General features: G+C 39.8%; 1 protein-coding gene across 1 annotated transcript; it reads right to left on the bottom strand.

Annotated features, from left to right (window-relative positions):
* Nucleotides 1-364: 364 nt before the first annotated feature.
* Nucleotides 365-16,011, bottom strand: LOC117423222 (microtubule-associated protein 6 homolog). The gene is made up of 3 exons (XM_034038726.3): nt 14,822-16,011; nt 7,435-7,663; nt 365-1,445 (listed from the first exon to the last, which is right to left on the bottom strand). Exons 1-3 carry the CDS (start codon nt 15,349-15,351, stop codon nt 1,368-1,370), a joined length of 837 nt encoding a protein of 278 aa, XP_033894617.1. The 5' UTR covers nt 15,352-16,011; the 3' UTR covers nt 365-1,367.
* Nucleotides 16,012-18,819: the final 2,808 nt, after the last annotated feature.

Below are 18,819 nucleotides of genomic sequence, written 5' to 3'. Positions count from 1 at the left end.
CCCCCCCCCCCCCATCACAATTTGATAGTTTTCCAGATAGATGCAAAAACTGTGACGCACAGATGGACAGCTGTCAAGGTGTTAGTATTTGTTTATTTCTATTGAGATGAGCAGGTTCATCTTAATCCAACTAAACAAGCATGCCCTACTTCCCAGATGCACTTTGATTTTAGAATATTTATTTCCAGTCCTTTTCCCAATAGTCTATGAAAGGAAGAAAATAGAATACCAGAACACAACAAAAACTCTCAGGTAAGGGAAAATTGTTCATAAAGATAGTGTGTGTGCAACACCGTAACATTTTAATCACGATACTGGCTCTTTAATGTAGATGCACAAGAACTTGGTGAATAGAAGCAACACATGTTTTAAGAATGTCATTTGTTTTATTTGATCTAAAACACCAGTGGACAAAGGGGGCATTTTACATTAAATCAATGTATTTCATGTTGTTTAAATAGCACATATTTAAATATACATTCTCATTAGAGACTTAAACAGACAACAGCCAATTACCTAACTTGTTCCCATGAATAAAAATCTAGCAAACTTAAAAGGTATACAGCATATCAAACAGGTTTCAGTGTACATAAACTGCTTTATACTTTAAAACTTGGTGGATTTCCTGTAAATAAAATCATTGTAATGTACAAAATGTTATATCTTCATTCCAGTTCAGCAAAACACACAAAAAAATTATCTAAACTTGCAAAAGCCTTTCTAAACAATTCATTTCAATACATGCATATTTGATCTATGAAAACTGGAATTATTCAGTGGCTTGGAAAAGTATTTTTTAAAAGTTAAAACAACGAAGAAAAAAAAAAGTAAAGTTTGCTAACAAAATAAATCTAACCTGCCGTGCACTTTCATTCATCATATAGGTCTTAAATGTGTGAAAGAAGCACAAGTTACAACAAACATGTATTTTCATTTTAAAACATATCTCATTTTCTGTGACTCAGCATGTCAGTTACTGCTTCACTTCCTGGGTCATTTCACCTCAGCAGGGTCAAAGCATGTTACAGGGTGAAAGCAGCTATTGAAGGGGTGTGGACAGTTTCACTCTTTAAATGACCAATGACGAGGAACACTTCCTGAAAGCATAGCTTGAGATATCCCGTTTTAAAATGAAAATTCATCTTTACTATACCATGTGTTTCTTTCACAACTGAGACCAACTGGTGCCCAACAGGTAAGATTAATGGAATTCTTTTGTTCGCTCCGATCACTTGAACAGTATACACACCCGAGATGAAATGTCCTTTTAAAACTTCCATCCTGTTGCATAGATTTAGCTTTGTACATTATACAAATACAGCATCCTGGGTCGTTCTTTACAATCAGAGAAAGTGTTCAAAAACCTTCTATACGTTGAAGACGCGAGATCCACTTTGAAACACGGCAGAGGGGTTTTGGGATAACCTGGTCTTCACCATGGGCTCCTAAAAAACAAAACAGACACAAAAACACCATTTAATTCACAACCATATTTCAACATCAGTGACCTTTACACATAACAAATGTAAAAGGGGAGATCAGTTACAATACAGTCTACCAGAAAAAAGTGATTACCAGGCTTTAAAATGCATTCTCTTTTCCTTACATTATCACTGTGCTAAATTCTTTGTTCAATTTGAAATATGCACATTTTTCAAGTACAAGTTTAAATACGTGGTATGACTATGGAATATCTAACTCATTCTCCCTGTTATGTCTTCTAGATTCACTTTGTATATCATTTCCTTTTTCAGCTATCACATTCCAGTGACGTTTTAGAGCACCTCATGCTTCTGAAATTTCAAAAACATGTCTAACGTATGGTATAAAGCAAATGCATGTGTAACAGGCAGTGTTGTGTGGTGCACTGCAGTTACAGATTCTGGCCTCTGTCCTTGAAATGAAAATAGATTCAAAGCTCTATAACAATGAATGAAGACAAGCCTAGCTGGTATACATAATGAATAAGATGCTTTCATGCAATGTGTGTTTAGCACCCAGCCTCAGCCCTGTTACACATGGATGAAGCTAGGAACAAGCAAGACCACAAATGCAATTTTAAAACGAGAACTGTTCAAGGAGATAAAAGGATAAGGAAGGATTATGTCTATATACCTTGCACAAAACATGCATACTTCTTTCAGTGACTGTTTTCTAAGTTCAGATTCCTTACGTGATTCATGAATCCCTTGTTTTATCCAAGCATAGTTTTTGCACAAGGCATACTTGAATTCCTTCCTTATCATTGCATCATTCTAGAATCCTTCTTGCTTCAAACTTGCATCTATGGTGTCTAGCTGGACCTAGTATGATTATTGCATTGTGTTGGTATGGGCAGGTATGACCAACTGTCCTTGTTTATAGCAGTGGACCTGGGAGATTTCCATTTAAGACACACCCAGGTTAGGCAGATTTTAGCCAGGTCAGAATTTGAGATTCAATCAGGAGAAGGAGATTAACACTCCTGCTCTTCTTTAAAAGAGTACATAACAATATTAACGTCTCATTATGAAAGACTCATAACTCCTCCAGCACAGAGCCCCTAGCACTACTGCTGGTATATTTTGGGGCATTGGTTGGGCTCTGGCCCAGATGTTTTTCTTTCTGAGTCTATCTTAGCTCATTGTATTTCCACTCCAGGAATATCTCTTTAGTCATACTGGATTGGGTACTATAAATGCATCTTTAAGCATAAAATGGCTTAGTTAAGAAAGATCAGCACCCATGTTTAAATGAAGGAAGCCAGTGATGTTAGGAGTAATTGTGGGATGGGGGAGGCAACTTTGTTGTTTTATACTTCTGTGCAGTATGTTTGTTTTTTTTCAGTGTGGTAGCATGTTCATGCATAAAACCATGGGCCAACATCCACTCAAACCCACTGTAAACGTTTTTTTTTTCTTAAATTGTTTATATATATATATATATATATATATATATATATATATATATTACCAATTTAAGAAAAAAAAAGGCAAGTAGTTTTATACTCATGACAAGAATTCTTTAATTTTTTAACATTTTAGTTTTTTACAGTTAGTTGGCTTGCTCACTAGCCTTTCACCTTTGGATGGCTGGCTTTGACTCAGGTCAGCGTAAAATGAGTTTAGTGGTCTCAGCCTAACCACTGTAAACTTTTGGCAGGGGTTTTCAGGTCAGGGGGAAAAGCAAAATTACAATTTTACAGTGCTAAACCATTTATAAGGGACAGCTCAATTGATGGAGCTTCGTTGGCTAAAACAGTAGCTACGCCACCCCTGTCGTGGCACCCCAATGCACCAAAAATAATCGCGAAGAAACTTTCTCTGTCAAAATTTGCCATCATCTTTGGCTTTGAAGTCAGTTACAAACGTTTCCGCTTCTGACTTACACGATAAAGACACAAATTAAAAGTTTACCTTAGGATTTATGATTGAGTTTTTGATTATTATATTACAGCGGAACCTGAGAGAATTAATACTTTCAGGCAGAGTGGCCAAAGTTAGGGTGCAGAGGTTGAAATGCTTGCTCGGGGTCTGCTTGGTCACTGGATCATGCCCAGCATCTATTATGTTGAACACAGATTATAAGATCTCATATGAAATGTATGAACGGTACTCAGTATATACAAGAATGTTACACACAGCAGAATGCTGTATGCTTTGTTGCACTACGCAGTGCCTGCTCAGCCAGTTTTGTACGACCTGCAGCTCCAGTTGGATTGAATCCCGCTTGATAAACAGCAGTCCCTTTGTTATAGCGGCTGTGCAGAATGTAATTGCTGCTGCCACAAGACATTCTTAGAAACTAGCAGCTTGCCTCAGGAGTGCTATCCTGGTAGACAGCATTTTAATGAAATGTTAAATCATACCATCATCATGTGCTGTCCATAAATCCAGCAGGTATACCACCGCGTCAAGCTTCCAGTACATCATTAGGATATCAGGAAGATTTCAACCTCTTCGTTCCACAGGAAATGTTTTTAACTCCTTTTTATGGCACCTTTCTTGTTTGAGTAGTTCATAACAGCCACAAAGGATCCTTAGCAAACTCTGAGGCCTGATTTTAGTGATATAAATTATGGTATAGGATATAGTGGAATTCAACCCTGGTCTTCATGTACCCCCAGCTGTCTAGGTTGTTTATTTGTGTCAACAAGGTAAAACATTTTGTTTTAAACATACATTATTTTTCACATTAAATATTGCTGACAGACTGCTTCTGTGTCTTCAAACAGTGCATACAGTAATTGCTCCATAGTCTGTGTTCATTAGACTGTAACCCACATCTTAAAAAAAGAAAATTGGTTGAAACAATTGTGCTTCCATGCTGGCTGATGTATAAACACAAGCTGCAATACTGATTTGGAAACCAACTAAAACTATAACAAAAAAGCAATTTGTACCCCTTCTACTATTAATGCAAACTTAAAAGTCTAAACAAAGAGATCTCATCAATTAATATACTTTTAATTTGCTAGCATTTAACAGTTAATTTTGACAATTAATTGAGCAAGTGTACCTTTCCCCTGTGGGTACTGCCCACATAGGTGACTAGAGCACTAAATCCTTTACCCCAAAAGCGAAAGAGCACTAGACTATATCAACTTGAAATGGGTTCCACAGCAGATGATGTAGTGCACTTAACCACATGACTGCGAAGCAAACTCTTTAACTGAGCGGTAAGACTATTTCCTGCCCTTTAATTCAGTGGGCTGAGATGCCAGTCAGTTGGCATGAGAAACTCAAACTAGACAGAAAAAAAAGGTGATGGCTGAAATGTGACAGTGTAGGCATGAACTCAAATGAATTCAAATTCATAGTATTGTTAACTATGATACTGTCAACATACTGTCCACAGAAGCACAATAGTATGACTGTTGTTAATAAAATTTGCATGGAGGAGTGATGAGGGTGAGTTTGGAGCAGAACCAGCCAGTGGGCATGTTCTGTGGGAAGCCTACAGTTTGAAGACTGGTTCAATGTACATGTGGACATTTCTCTTGCCTTACATTACAAGTTAAAGGAAATCTATTCAAAGACTCCATTCAGTGACTACGATAAAATGTCCACAGAGTCCGGAGAGGGAGCAAGGAGAACTGGAAAGTAATAAAGATATAAAGTCTGTACATCTTTCACAGTGCAGAGAAAACACTGACAGACAGCAGTTCATTTTAGCACCAGCACACAATTCACCCAGATCTCTGTTTAACCTGACCTAAATTTCAGATTATATAAATATCAATCTACCCTGGCCATACTCTGAAATCTGCAGGGCCCTATGCAGGTAACCCCAGAGCCCAGAGCCACCCCAGCTGATGTGCTTGACAGCTCACATGTTTGGGCTTTTCAGAGCTGTCAGACCACTCTGGACCATTGTCATCCGCCTTTATCCAACATCTCCAATTTTTAACCCCTGATGAATGATAAAGACCAAAATGTTCCAGACTGTCAAGCCATGCGTGAGCACCAGCAAGTTGGCACCGCTAATATCACTGACACTTACAGTAGTCTAGAACCAAGAAGAATCAGGGGGACACGACTGAGGTCTTGAAAATCTTACAAGGAACTGACAAAGATGGAAGGAGACACTTCTTCAACACAGAGTGGCGAGGGTGTGGAACGGGTTACCTAATCATGCTGAATCACTGGGATCCTTTAAGACCCAACCTCACAGAGTTTTAAGATCAATCAGATACTAGGAACCGGAGGAGCATAAATGGACCGAATGTCCTCCTCTCGTTCGTAAATGTTCTTATATTCTTATGCACTCAAGCTCCATGGTTTGAAGCCGATTGGGGCATTTAACTGATGGCTGTAGAGACTAAAATATAACTTATTGAGGTCACAGTCATTCAAAACACATTAGATCTGCCCGGAATAGTGTCCCTAAAGACAAGCAGATACCAGGTTGTCATGGACAGAACATCCCCTGAGATTAACATGACGTCTCATGCTGCTATGTCAGCTGCAGCAGCCCAGGAGAGATGTCAATCTGCCACATTGAAGCCCTGGAACATCTTGGGGATAAAGAGGTTTGGATTGTTGGTAACACTTTAAAATAATGGATGCAAATTCATAATGAATTCCGACTGAATACAACAGGAATAACACTTGAATATCTTATGCACTGCAGAAGGCACTGCTGCCCTGTGTAGCTAATGGAATTATTAAAAAGGTATGTAATAAGTAACATACATATCTTACCAGGGATATAACTAATAAATATAACAAAGCCCCATGCTTCAGAAAATGGAAGAGTTTCCCAAGATACACTTTAATGGCTTAGCATATCAAGTATCAGAATTAAATGCTCCTGTAACCAAGCCCGTAGTATGTATAACTTAAAGGGACAGTTCGGAATAGTTCAGGCTTTTCAACTCACTGCCCAATGCATTCTGGTAAGCGTAGTCCTGCTTCTCTTAAAGGTAGAATGGTACTTGAGACAGGTAAAACGTACCAGAATGCATTGGGTTGCGAGCTGAAAAGCCTGAACTATCCCAAACTGTCCCGCTGAACACAGAGCCATATGGTCACCTTAGTCAAAATGCATCAAATTCAAGGGACAATTTGAAGAACCATCATATTATGAGACAGGAATACACTCCTGTAATCCCATTGCAAGTCTTGCGTTAAAAAATGCATATCGCACAACTTCAGAACAAATACCACACTAAGCATGATAGGGAACATCACTGCTTCTCCATGATTGTCAAAAGGGCATTGTTAGGAATTTCACAACAGACTTCTCTGAATAATCTCAAAATAGGTGAAGCTGAGCTCGTTGTTTAGATCAATCGTATCCTGCTGTTGAAAAACATTTTACTACAAAATACTTCTCTTATAATAATTACAGTAGTTATAGCCTACTTTGAAAATGAATTGATTTTCCCAGACACATTTTACTAAGTTCATATTACAGAGTAGTGATACTGATGGTCGCAATGCTGAGTAATCAAAAAACAAACCTAATATTAAATAACATAGTTTAAATAAAAACTTTAATTGAAGTTATAGTAGTGATAGCATGTTGGCACAATTTAGCACAGCTCAAATCTCTTTTGTGCTATGAGGAAATCTTAATAGAAATATTTAACAAATAATTACATTTAACCATCCTTTGAAAAAAAAAAAAAAAAACAGGAGATGGCCATTCGAACACTTCACTTACAGCTCCTGCAAACCCAGATAGCCACGATTAGGAAAGCAAAATTGGAACGTTTCTGTAATATCATTCTAAAATCTTCCAAAGTCATTGTAAACACATTTTAATGCAATACACAATTAATTAATGTTACGTTCTCATGATGCATGATATCTGAAATATTAGCATAGCGTGATATCTGAAATATTAACATAGTCCCTCCTTAATTATAGTATAAGACGCTTATACTATAACTGCACATAATAACTTGTATTTCAAGCTTGTCGTCTTTTGCAAGTGGTAGTGATCTCTTACCGAGGTCCCTCCCTTGGTCCTTATGTTTGCAGGATCAGATTTTTCTGCTAAGGTGCTCTGCTGGCTATTGTCGTCCACCTGCAGGGTCTCCATCTGCTTGAACACATCTCCCCCAAAGGCTGCTCTGTAGCTGGTCTCTGGAGGAGCGTCGGGGCTCGGAGGCACGTAAGACGGCTTTTTTCTTACTGGTTTGCATGGTTTGGCACCCATCCACGGGCGGAATTCTTCTCTGTGAAACCAAAAAAGCAAAAATGTAATTTCAGAGCTTAGTTTTATGTAAAAAAAAAAAAGTTGAAAAGACCTGTGAACTCTGTATTTCCAAAGAATAAAAGTGCTGTGGGAAACGGTGCTGTAGGCATTTTTGCTTGCTAAGCTTAAAGTAATTGAAGCTAACAAAATAGTTCCATACATTTTCTCTGCCATGCACATCCAAGTTCTCTAATATGCAGTTTTGAAAGAAACATATGTTTCAACACACATGTATTTTCATTTTAAAACATTATATCTGAAACTATACTAGGTTAAAGAAATCTCAGTTTGCAAGCCTGAGGATGAATTTGTCCCCACCCCTTCACTGGCTTATTTCCTATCAATGACCAATTAGCTGCTTCCCCTGTTGACTGACATGCTTTCAGCCAGTAACAAGCTTGATCCCGGTATACACTGCTGGGGTAGAGTGACCAAGGAACGAAAGCAGCAACAGGCTTCCTATAAGGCCTGGATTGCAAACAGAGATTTCTTTATTCTACTGTAGGACCAGATATCATTAAAAACAAAAATACTGCACATGTGTTTAAATAACTCCACATTTGAGACATATACCTAATGCAATATCTTGCCAGAGATATAACCAATAATAACAACAAAACCCCGAGATACACTAAAATGGTATAGCAAATCAGGTTACAAAATTAAGTAATTGCAGCTAACAAAATATGTCCATAAATCCTAGCCATTTTGCACTTCCATTTGCTAAATAGGTCTGAAATGTGCAGTTAAAAAAAAAAAAAAACACCTTTTACAGCACACTTGCACTTTAATTTAAAAACATGACCTCTGGTACTGCTTTAGGTTAAGGGAAGCTCTTAGTTAATGCCTTATTCTTGGGTTGTCTTTTTGCACATACTTCCTGGGTCATTTCACCTCAGGATTGTATTCGGAGTCGAAGCATGTTACTGGCTGAAAGCATGTCAGTCAATAGGGGAAGCAGCTAATAGGCTATTAAAAGGGAAGGGGTGGAGATGTTAAAATGCGTTTCTTTCAAAACTGCACATTTGAGACCTATAGAATGAATGGATGTGCCCAGTAGAGGAAATGTATGGAACTATTTTGTTTGCTACAATTATTTTGAAGGTTCCTGTTACCAAAATTGTAGTATGTTGAATAACTTCCTGGGCCTGTTTTTTTAAGTTAAAAGTTGTTAAGTTAAGCTTGCCTCAATTTTAAAATGTTATAAAAATAGCAAGAAACAACTTTACGTTATAATATTTACAAAGAGCAGTGCAAGCTGAGAACTTATCTAACCTATAACGCTAGATTCCCAAAGCTTTTTACTTCAAATTGTCATAATAAAAACTCACAATAAAGTTACCAAACTACAAATCTTTTTTAATTGTTTTTTTTTCCTTACAGAAAAAATGAAGTTAATACTGCAGCTTTGAGATTTCAAGACCGTTTGGTCAGACAAGCATACAATGTTTTATAGACGTGAGTAAGGCTCCAAAGTGAATGTATCATTTTAATGTCTTGGTTTCGCAAGCTTGCTGATCATAAAACCCTCTGTCTGCTGTTTTATGATGTGGACTGTCCTCATTTATTTATTTCATGTATTTATTTATTGTTGTGATGCATTTGTACAATTTACTCATTACAAAACATCAAGCATCAAGTACTGGGTATACAGAGTGATTAATATTGTGATATTACACTGTGTAACAATTTTTTTTTTTTTTTTTGTTCCTGGGTAGTAAGTGTTATTTCCTAATTGCTTATGCCTCAAAAGTATAGAAAATGGCTATTATTCCCCACAAACTTTGCTTTTGTGACCAGGACAGTGATATTTTGAAATTTACCTATTTTCCAGAACATTCCAGATAGATTCAGTGCTGAGTAAACTTGGAGTAACTTCTAGAACTTTCTAGAACTTTCCAGTAATATAAATAGTAGTATAAATACAGGGGCCTTAAGCCCACCAGTTCAGTTTAGTTCCAGCTGCCTAAGTGGATACATATCTGCATTTTTCTGAGATGGCATCAAGAGGCTGCAAGCATCCGGCAGACGCATTTTGAGACTTCAAAATGGTGGCATTCCTGATGGGTCTCCAGGGCGGTTTTACCAAGTTTCCCTGCTATCTTTGCCTTTGGGACAGCAGGGACACCAAGGCGCACTACCACAGGCGGGACTGGCCACAGCGGACCGAGTTCTCTGTAGGGAGGAACAACGTCAAGTGGGAGCCACTGGTGGACCCCCGGAAGGTGCTGATGCCACCACTGCACATCAAATTGGGCCTTATGAAACAATTTGTCAGAGCTCTAGATAAGGAGTCGGCAGCCTTCAAGTACCTTCAAGACTTCTTCCCTAAGCTGTCTGAGGCAAAGGTCAAAGCCGGTGTCTTCGTCGGACCACAGATAAAGAAGATCCTGGAGTGCAATGAATTCCCCAAGAAGCTCACTAGTGAGGAGAAAGTGGCTTGGATCAGCTTTGTTGCAGTGGTTCGGGGCTTCCTGGGCAATCACAAGGCCGAAAACTATGTGGAGCTGGTTGAGACTCTGGTGAAGAACTATGGCACAATGGGCTGTAGGATGTCCCTTAAAGTCCATATCCTTGATGCTCATCTTGATAAATTCAAGGAGAACATGGGAGCGTACTCGGAGGAGCAAGGCAAGTGCTTCCACCAGGATATACTGGACTTTGAACGCCGCTACCTAGGACAGTATAACGAGAACATGATGGGAGACTACATTTGGGGGCTGATTCGTGAAAGTGATTTACAGTATAATTGTAAATCTCGAAAAACTACTCACTTCTAAATCTTTTGTAGTCATTTTTGTATTACTTTAGTATAAATACATGTTAATTTGGATTCATATGTTGTTTTTTTCTGACTTTATGTGAACGAAAAGACACAAATTCGCCCGTTTTCTCTTTGGAAATAGGTAAATTTCAAAATATCACTGTCCTGGTCACAAAAGCAAAGTTTGTGGGGAATAATAGCCATTTTCTATACTTTTGAGGCATAAGCAATTAGGAAATAACACTTACTACCCAGGAACAAAAATTGTGTTACATAGTGTTATCAATGATTTTTATTCATACTGTATTCATATTGTCTGATGATTCCTGTCTGTGGAGCAAACAAGAAAAACTGACATTTCAGAGACATACAGTAGTTAATTAATTAACAGTAATAATTTATTTATTGTCTGACAATTTCTTTTAGGTGCATATTAGTGTAACATTTCCAGCCCGGGCCACAAGCAGTCTTTCTGGGTTCAGCACCAGAGCATCTAAGCACTTTAATCACTGGACATAGCAGAACCAACAGCCTGGACTGGTTCCATTGCAGAATGGTGGCGCACCACACCAAGAGGATGGTCCATTCCTCCTCTGGTTTCACTAACTCTAGCTCTGCTTGGCTTCCACATAAACGCTAACCTAACATCCTGCCACGCAAAAAAAGAAAGCCAACCTCTGGGAGGATGTTATTTAGATTGATTAGCGTCCAATAAACACTATAGATTTAAATACAGTGATTATTGTGATGTATTTAAAGTTCCAATCTGCGATGAAGCTGTTCTCCAGAATGGCCATCATTTATGAGACTGTACCATAAGTGCCAAGCAAAGACCTAAATTGCCCAGACTACACAAGATGAACTTTCTTATTTAGTAAGAGACACCCTACACACTTCCTATTAACCAATATTATTATTATTTGTTTATTTAGCAGACGCCTTTATCCAAGGCATCTTACAGAGACTAGGGTGTGTGAACTATGCATCAGCTGCAGAGTCACTTACAAATACATCTCACCCGAAAGATGGAGCACAAGCAGGTTAAGTGACTTGCTCAGGGTCACACAATGAGTCAGTGGCTGAGGTGGGATTGGAACCGGGGACCTCCTTGTTACAAGCCCATTTCTTTAATCACTGGACCACACATGCTCTACACTGGAGCTGTTTCTTTGTCCAACCACTTATGCACACCACTTGATAATAAGTGTCCGCAAACATAATTACATTTAAACTAACACACGATTTTCACGATTTAACATATTGGCTGCAAATTCCTATGAATTTCATTAGCTGCTACTCCTGTGGTGTTCCACTTGAATTGAATTGAATTGAATTGCATTTCTCTTCAGGACTAGAAAAATCATTACCAAAATCGCAACTAAACCATTTTTCATTCAGATGCTACTCCTATGCAGTCCTATGGACCTCTCTTGAAGTGTATATGAATTTACAGCCATTATATGAAACCCATAATTAAATATGGGATCCTAACATTATTTAATGACTTACATTTAGGTGCCACTAATATGTACCATATAATGAACTGATATTTACTATGAATTCAATACGGTGTATGTTAATTCATATGCAATTACATTTGAAATAGTCACATTTCTCCAAAAAATTCAAAACAATAAATAAAAACTGTTTATAGCTTCATTAAAATAGAAACGAATGAACATTTGTGAATAACTGAGCTGGGTAATGAAGTCCATTGGGGTACTGCTGTTAAAGAATATATTTGAATAGAGTTGTGTCAGAGAGTGCAAAATTTGAGATACGAGCAGTCGCATGAAAAATAATTATCCTCGCCCAGCAATGAAAATAGTTCATGCTGAAATGGTACCCACCATTTCCCTGCCTCATTAGTTTTAATAGCATTTTCTCTGCTCCTGCTAGTCTTGTGCAGATGCACATTTCATTTCAGCATAATCCCCAACCATAACTTCACAATACAAACTAAATAAGACAGTCACTGTCCAGGAGCAATAACTGTGCAGGGTCAGACTGGTATGTGCTTGTGGAATGGTTTGGCTGGGGGTCCTTCTGAGAGCCACCCTCAAGGAGGGGGCTTCAAGGCGATGTGCTGTGCTTAGCCTATCCCCCAGAAAAGATGCAGTTGCAGAGGTGGTGTAGGGGAGGATGGAGGGGCAAAAAAGGTGCAGACTTACCACTTCCATCCACTTTACAGGTCTGAAATGTGCAGTTTTGAAAGACAAACATGCATTGTCATTTTAAAACATGGATATCTGGTACTACACTAGGTAAAGTTAAAGTTATTAGTTCACTTGGCTACCCTACAGGAAACATGTTACACTTACACTTCCTAGGTCAACAGACTGCTGGTTGGTTACTGACAGAAAAGAAGACACTAAAGATGTGTGGACAAGTTATGCTGGATCATTAATCCACAGTGCAAATCAAACCATGTTTAAGAAGGAATACAGTTCATATTTAGAAAACTAGTAACAAGAATCTCTGTGGTAATTTATCAAGTTTGGATTATTAAGAGTCTGATTTCCCTTTTTAAAATAATATTGCAGATTTCACTTTGAATAATGCCCATAATACATCTGAAATCTAAAGGGAAATATCTAAAGGGAAATACAATACTACAGTTGTTCAAATAAATAACTCTGGCATGCTGGTGAAGAGCTCCTGTGTAGCCTGGAGGCCTTATCAGCCTGGTAACAAACAGTGCTCACCCAAAACTAACTGTGGCATTAACCATTCTGTGTGCATGCAACTTAAAACATGGATAGAGTTCATGGATAAGGTTAATAACAATATTGGAAGGATCTAGTTGAAAGCTGGTCTGCTAGTGATCCATAAAGACTGGAGTGTTTGCATTGTATTTATCCCATAAGATAATGAACCGTGGAAGGGAATCTAGAATTTTAAAAAAAGTTATGATTAATATGCCTTCAAACATTCCAGATCTCTTTTGCACTTTAAGCAAGCAACAATACAATAGCAGAATCGTTACCAATGGAAACTTACCCCCCTCTCCACTCACACTCACATTAACAACCATTACAAAATGACATTCTTTTACCATATTGCTGGGCAGTTCTATAACCTTGTTAAAGAATTCAACAACAGCCAGTTGATAAATATCAAGCTATATCTTCAAAACACACTCCATAAATCCTTCTTTCTTGGTTTTGTTTTAATGAGGCACATTTACCACAGCATATACTGTATTCTTTACATGTACGTTCATTATCTTGCATTACACCACTTTGTGCAGTATTGTGATCACACCAATGTTGTGTTGTACTGTTTGTTTAATTTGAGTGCATGCTTATAGAATCAAATATATCAAGAATACAGTGTAACTGTCAGTTTCAGATATGCAGGCATACTTTAATAAGGACTGAACATAGTATTTTAGCAGCTTGGGGTGTCTGCTCTACCTTATTGAATAAAATAAATTTAAAAAGATGCATTGAGTGTTTTGAAAATATAGCTTGCTCTTCTGCGAAGAAAATATAAGCAACGCAGGTTAAGGCTATATTTGCATCTTGAGCAATTCTAAAAAAAGGCATAATACCACAGTAGAGACGTAAAAAGTGATAATTCCTCTAGAGGAAAATAAACTTGAATTTTTACCCATTCGACTCCTCGAGACCATCACTTTCAATTCAATCACTCGACAACACCCACAGTACAGAAATGTTCATTAATGATCAACAAAATGAGAATACGTTAACAAAAAAGGCAAACCTGGTTCATTCGTATCTTAGAGAAACTGGAGTGGAACGGGAAATTAAAACAAGGTAAAGGCAATCATCCAAATAAAGCTGAAGCACTAACGGATAAAAGACATAGAACGTCTTTACAGGACTGAACCACTTCGTTTAAAAAACCCAACTGTACTGCTGAACCTCGTCTTCTTTAATATTAGCATCACATCCATGTATTATATAAAAAAAAATAATAATAATAGATGGGCCTCTATGCAGTATCTATGCAGGTCAAACATGTTATGAGATTCAGTTTCGGGGATTTAAATTTCAATTATGTCATAAAATGATGTTGAAGCAAGTGCAAAGGCGAATTTCCAGAGAAGAATCAAATAAATAGAACTTTATAAAATAAACGACTCCCTGCGGTTGCTAAGTTTATCAGTACAATCACTGTAAAGAGTTCATGTCGCACACACCGCACACATGGTAAGATAAAACAATGGTACAGTTAGTAAAACTCGTTACTTTAGGATGGAATGGTTGACCTGTACGTATTACTTTATAAACAAGTTCTTAAGCCATAGCATTAATATTAATGCAACTTTAACCCAAAAGGAGAACGCTCCTAGTTACGGGAATCACCGTGGTTATGAATGGTGCTGAAGAACAGCGCCTAAAGACATACCTGTTAGAGGTTGTTTTGATTGTGTTTAATTGCTCTGCTCCCCATCGCTGTCTGTTTCTCTCTTCTTTCTCGGCTCTTTGTGCTCCCGGCTGGGGGTACTGATTAACCGGACTGTCTGACGGGGAGACAGAAAATCCATCTTTTTTTCCGCCATTGCTGGTCCACGGAAAATTATCTTTTTTCGGAATGGGCCAAGGTTTGAAGTCCTGTTTGTACTGGGTCACAGTCTGAAAAGGTACATCTGGTGGCTGGTAATCCTCTCGAGGTTTGAAACTTGGTTCTTTCCGTCCCTTCCACGATCTCCTGAACGCCGGATCTTGAACAGTAGGTGATCCTCTGTGATCTGGTGTCAAAGGGTAATCGTTCCTCACAGATCTGTCCGCCGGGACGTGCTTTGTGACTGATCGAACGTCTTGATCGGTGATTTCCGAGTAATTCTGAATGGTCAGTGGAACTGAGAGATCTGATTTATCAAATTGGTTCCAGAAACGAGCAAGACAACATACCCTACTAATACATGGCCAAGCCATGGTCGTTTTTAACAGACAACTAATATATATATAGATATATATATTAAAATAGGAGAAAAAATATTATAAACGCACACATAACGCCATACCTAGAAAACAATGCTGGTGCGCTTTCTACATGTTAGTGTGCAGCAATGCCAAGCTGAGAGTGATGCTGACTGCTTTTAACCAGGGCTTTTCAATACACCCCTCACGTGGTTCAAAGGCTTCGAGCGGGTGCAGAATAAATCCATACAGGACCACCAGCAATGGAACATTACGACCTCAGGACCGACACGAGGAGTGGAGCATTAGGTACTAGCGCCGTTCAATATGCTACATCACATATCATTCTCAAATGCAAAACGCATTATGTTGTAAAACGTTTTCAGTGTGTTTTGCACTGCTTTTCAAATTAAGTAAGCAAAGGCACTTCATATTGCAGTATATCTGTTAAGCACTATTTCTCGTCATTTGTGTTTAGAGTCGATCGCTATCAATTTCTCATAGTCACTTTTATTCACACTTGCTCTTCTGCGAGGAAAATATAAGCAACGCAGGTTTTGGTTTTGCAGAAGCCATCGTCAAGTCTCTGGGAGTTGACAATAAAAATCCCCCCTAAAAGTACTTAACAGACTTCGCATATCAGATTCAACTGTATATTCCAAATCGGTCTAGTGCGTCATGTCCCCTTGGAAATACTGTGCATGTCAGATTAAAATGCCATGTTTGTAACGGTCTGCTCCGAACAGTTTCTGTGCTTGCACTTAAAAAACAAGTTCCCTTTCAATTCGAAGACGACCACCAACAACAACATTATGTTTGGGATATGCCTGCCCATTGGCTAGGTATTACTGAGCTGCCGATAGGCCCCTTCCTGGGATGACGCACTCGGTCACCGTCATCCTGAAGACGCCATTTCTCTTTTTCCTTCTCAAGAGCGTAAGGTAAGAACCTCTGTGTTTAACTGAGTGTTATTGTAAAAACAGCTTCCTGAACTGCATTCGTGCTGAAAGCCGGCTTGCCGCTTTCCCGGAATCAGTGACTCCAAACTGAAGTTTCTTTTTCTAGCTTCCTCACTTCCAGCAGCCTGCTTGCTTGCTTTGCAAGCTGCCTTTTTGTTTATTGTCTGTCATATGTGAGTGACTGCCTGTGCAGTATTATAAGAAGTGTGTGTGTGTGTGTGTGTTTTCTCTCTAAAAACTACACTCTTGGGAGAATACAGTTCCTCCACGGGGTTAGGCCTTGCTGTACCCCCGCTGTCCAGTGATTCCACTCGCCGCTGTCTGGCTAGTCAGCTCGCCCGCCGCGGCTTCAGCCCTTGTGTCTCCCTGGTGCATGCTATTCACCGACCAGGTGTGTGACCACGCAGTTAAGGTAGGCACCGTTGCATAGCTGCCATCCGGAGCTTCGGTACCTCTGTGCACGCATAGCCCTCGGTACTTCGGTACCTAGGTGCACATGGTGCTCATTGCACACGGCACACGGTGTGGCACAGTACACATTGCACGTAGTGCTCACGGTACTTGGTGCACACGGTGCCCTTGGCGCTTAGCACCCCAGTGCTTGGTATAAACAGTGCTCAGTGCACCCTCTGCACCCGGTGCTTATTGCACTCGGTACGCGTGGTACTCAGTAAGGATGCTCAGTACACTCGGTGTGTCCGGTGTTTAATACAGTCGGTGCACACGGTGGTAGGCTAGGGTTCCCAGTGCACTTGGTGACCGGTACCCTCGGTGCTCACAGCTCCAGTGAGCTAGTCTCGGCAGTGCGCACGGTGCGTGTTCACTCGGTATGCACAGCAATTGCGCACAGCACTCCAGCCTAAAATACATCGCTGTAGGCTCAACAAGACCACGGGGTTAGACACAGTCTCCCATGGCCGAGTCATCAGCAGCATTCGGGGCCCCACCCCCGCCCCTTCAGCTCCCGCAGAGCCCCTCGCAGGAGATTCCCTGTGCTCAGGCTCCTGCGCCTAGACCTCGCAGCTGCTCCCCCTCCCCCCAGACGAGAAGGATAAAGCGTTCGAAACAAGTGAAGGACATTATTTACTTGAAGGAGCAGATGACACTTGTCCTCGAGCTTCTATCTAGGCAACAAGTTCCTGCGGTACCAATACAGGTCCGACCCTGCTGCTACCTGCACCAGCCCCGGCCACTGAGACTCCTACAGGAGCCTAGATTGAGTCGCAGCCATTAATGGCGGAGGAGGACACACTATTGTTAGCAGCCTCCTGGGATGACCCCTTCTCCACGCCACGCCACGCCGGTCCATATTCTGGACACAGGCAGCGGCTCCTGCGGTGCAACTCTTCCCATTGTTTCCTGACTTCATGCAGGAAGTACGCTCCTCTTGGGACTGACCGGCGTCAGTGCCGAGTGCGTTGAAACAAGTCGCTAGGCTCGCTGCATTAGAGGATGCAGAGAAACTGGGGCTTGCAAATTTTTCCCCAGTTGACTCCACCATCGCGGCCTTAGTTAAGGCTCCGCTGGTGGGTGGATTGCCCAGAGGCCCCATGTGCCCTAACCCTCAATGTAGGGTTACGGAGACAACCAAGCCCCTCCACAGACCGCCAGGAACGTGGGCCGCGGTTTGTCCAAGCAACAGCATTCCAGGAGGCAACTTCAGGGCCATCACTCTAGGCAGCTGTCTCAGCGTAAACAGCCCCAGCACTTATCCCTGTCAGTCACTTTTGCCCAGGAGCCAGAAAAAGATGAAAAACTTAATTATTCAGTATGTTTAGCATGATGAGATGTGATATGTAAGATTGTTTAAAGATAACTGGGCAGCAATGTGGAGTAGTGGTTAGGACTCTTGACCGGAGGGTCGTGGGTTCAATCCCAGGTGGGGGACACTGCTGCTGTATCCTTGGGTAATTGTATGTAAAAATAATGTGTAAAAAATAATGTAATTGTATGTAAAAATAATGTGATATCTTGTAACAATTGTAAGTCGCCCTGGATAAGGGTGTCTGCTAATAAATAAATAATAATAATTTAAATTAGCCCACTAAATTAGAAACAGGGTTTATATATATTCAATATAAGCTCCATCTATCAAAGTGTTTATTTACTGTTTCCTTTGGTAACCATCTGAGGCTTGACATAAACAAGTGACCATACTTTGCAAGTGAGCACTACAGTATATACAATTACTGAGTCTCTTTTGTTGAGCCTATAACCTCATTTCCAGGAGACTGCAGGCACTGCTAGTTACTTCCAAAAATAACAATGTTACTGTTGACTGATTTTGAACTTTCGTTAACATTTTCTGAACCACCAAACACATGTGTAATAAAAAAAAGATGGTTTCATTCAATTAATGGAGTTTCCCCTAGTAAAAGCATAGGAAAGGGTAATAAAGCATGGCAAAGCACAAGTAAGCATTGTAAAGGCCAGAGAGGTATGGTGAGGCAGATTTAAAAACATGACAAACAATGGTAAACTGTAGTCAAATCATAGTATAACCATAGTAAAAACATGGGGAAAC

This window comes from Acipenser ruthenus, chromosome 17, assembly GCF_902713425.1.
Source record: "Acipenser ruthenus chromosome 17, fAciRut3.2 maternal haplotype, whole genome shotgun sequence".
Lineage (NCBI taxonomy): Eukaryota > Metazoa > Chordata > Actinopteri > Acipenseriformes > Acipenseridae > Acipenser > Acipenser ruthenus.
Note: the sequence above shows the minus strand (reverse complement) of the source record. Positions and strands in the feature narration are given on the sequence as shown.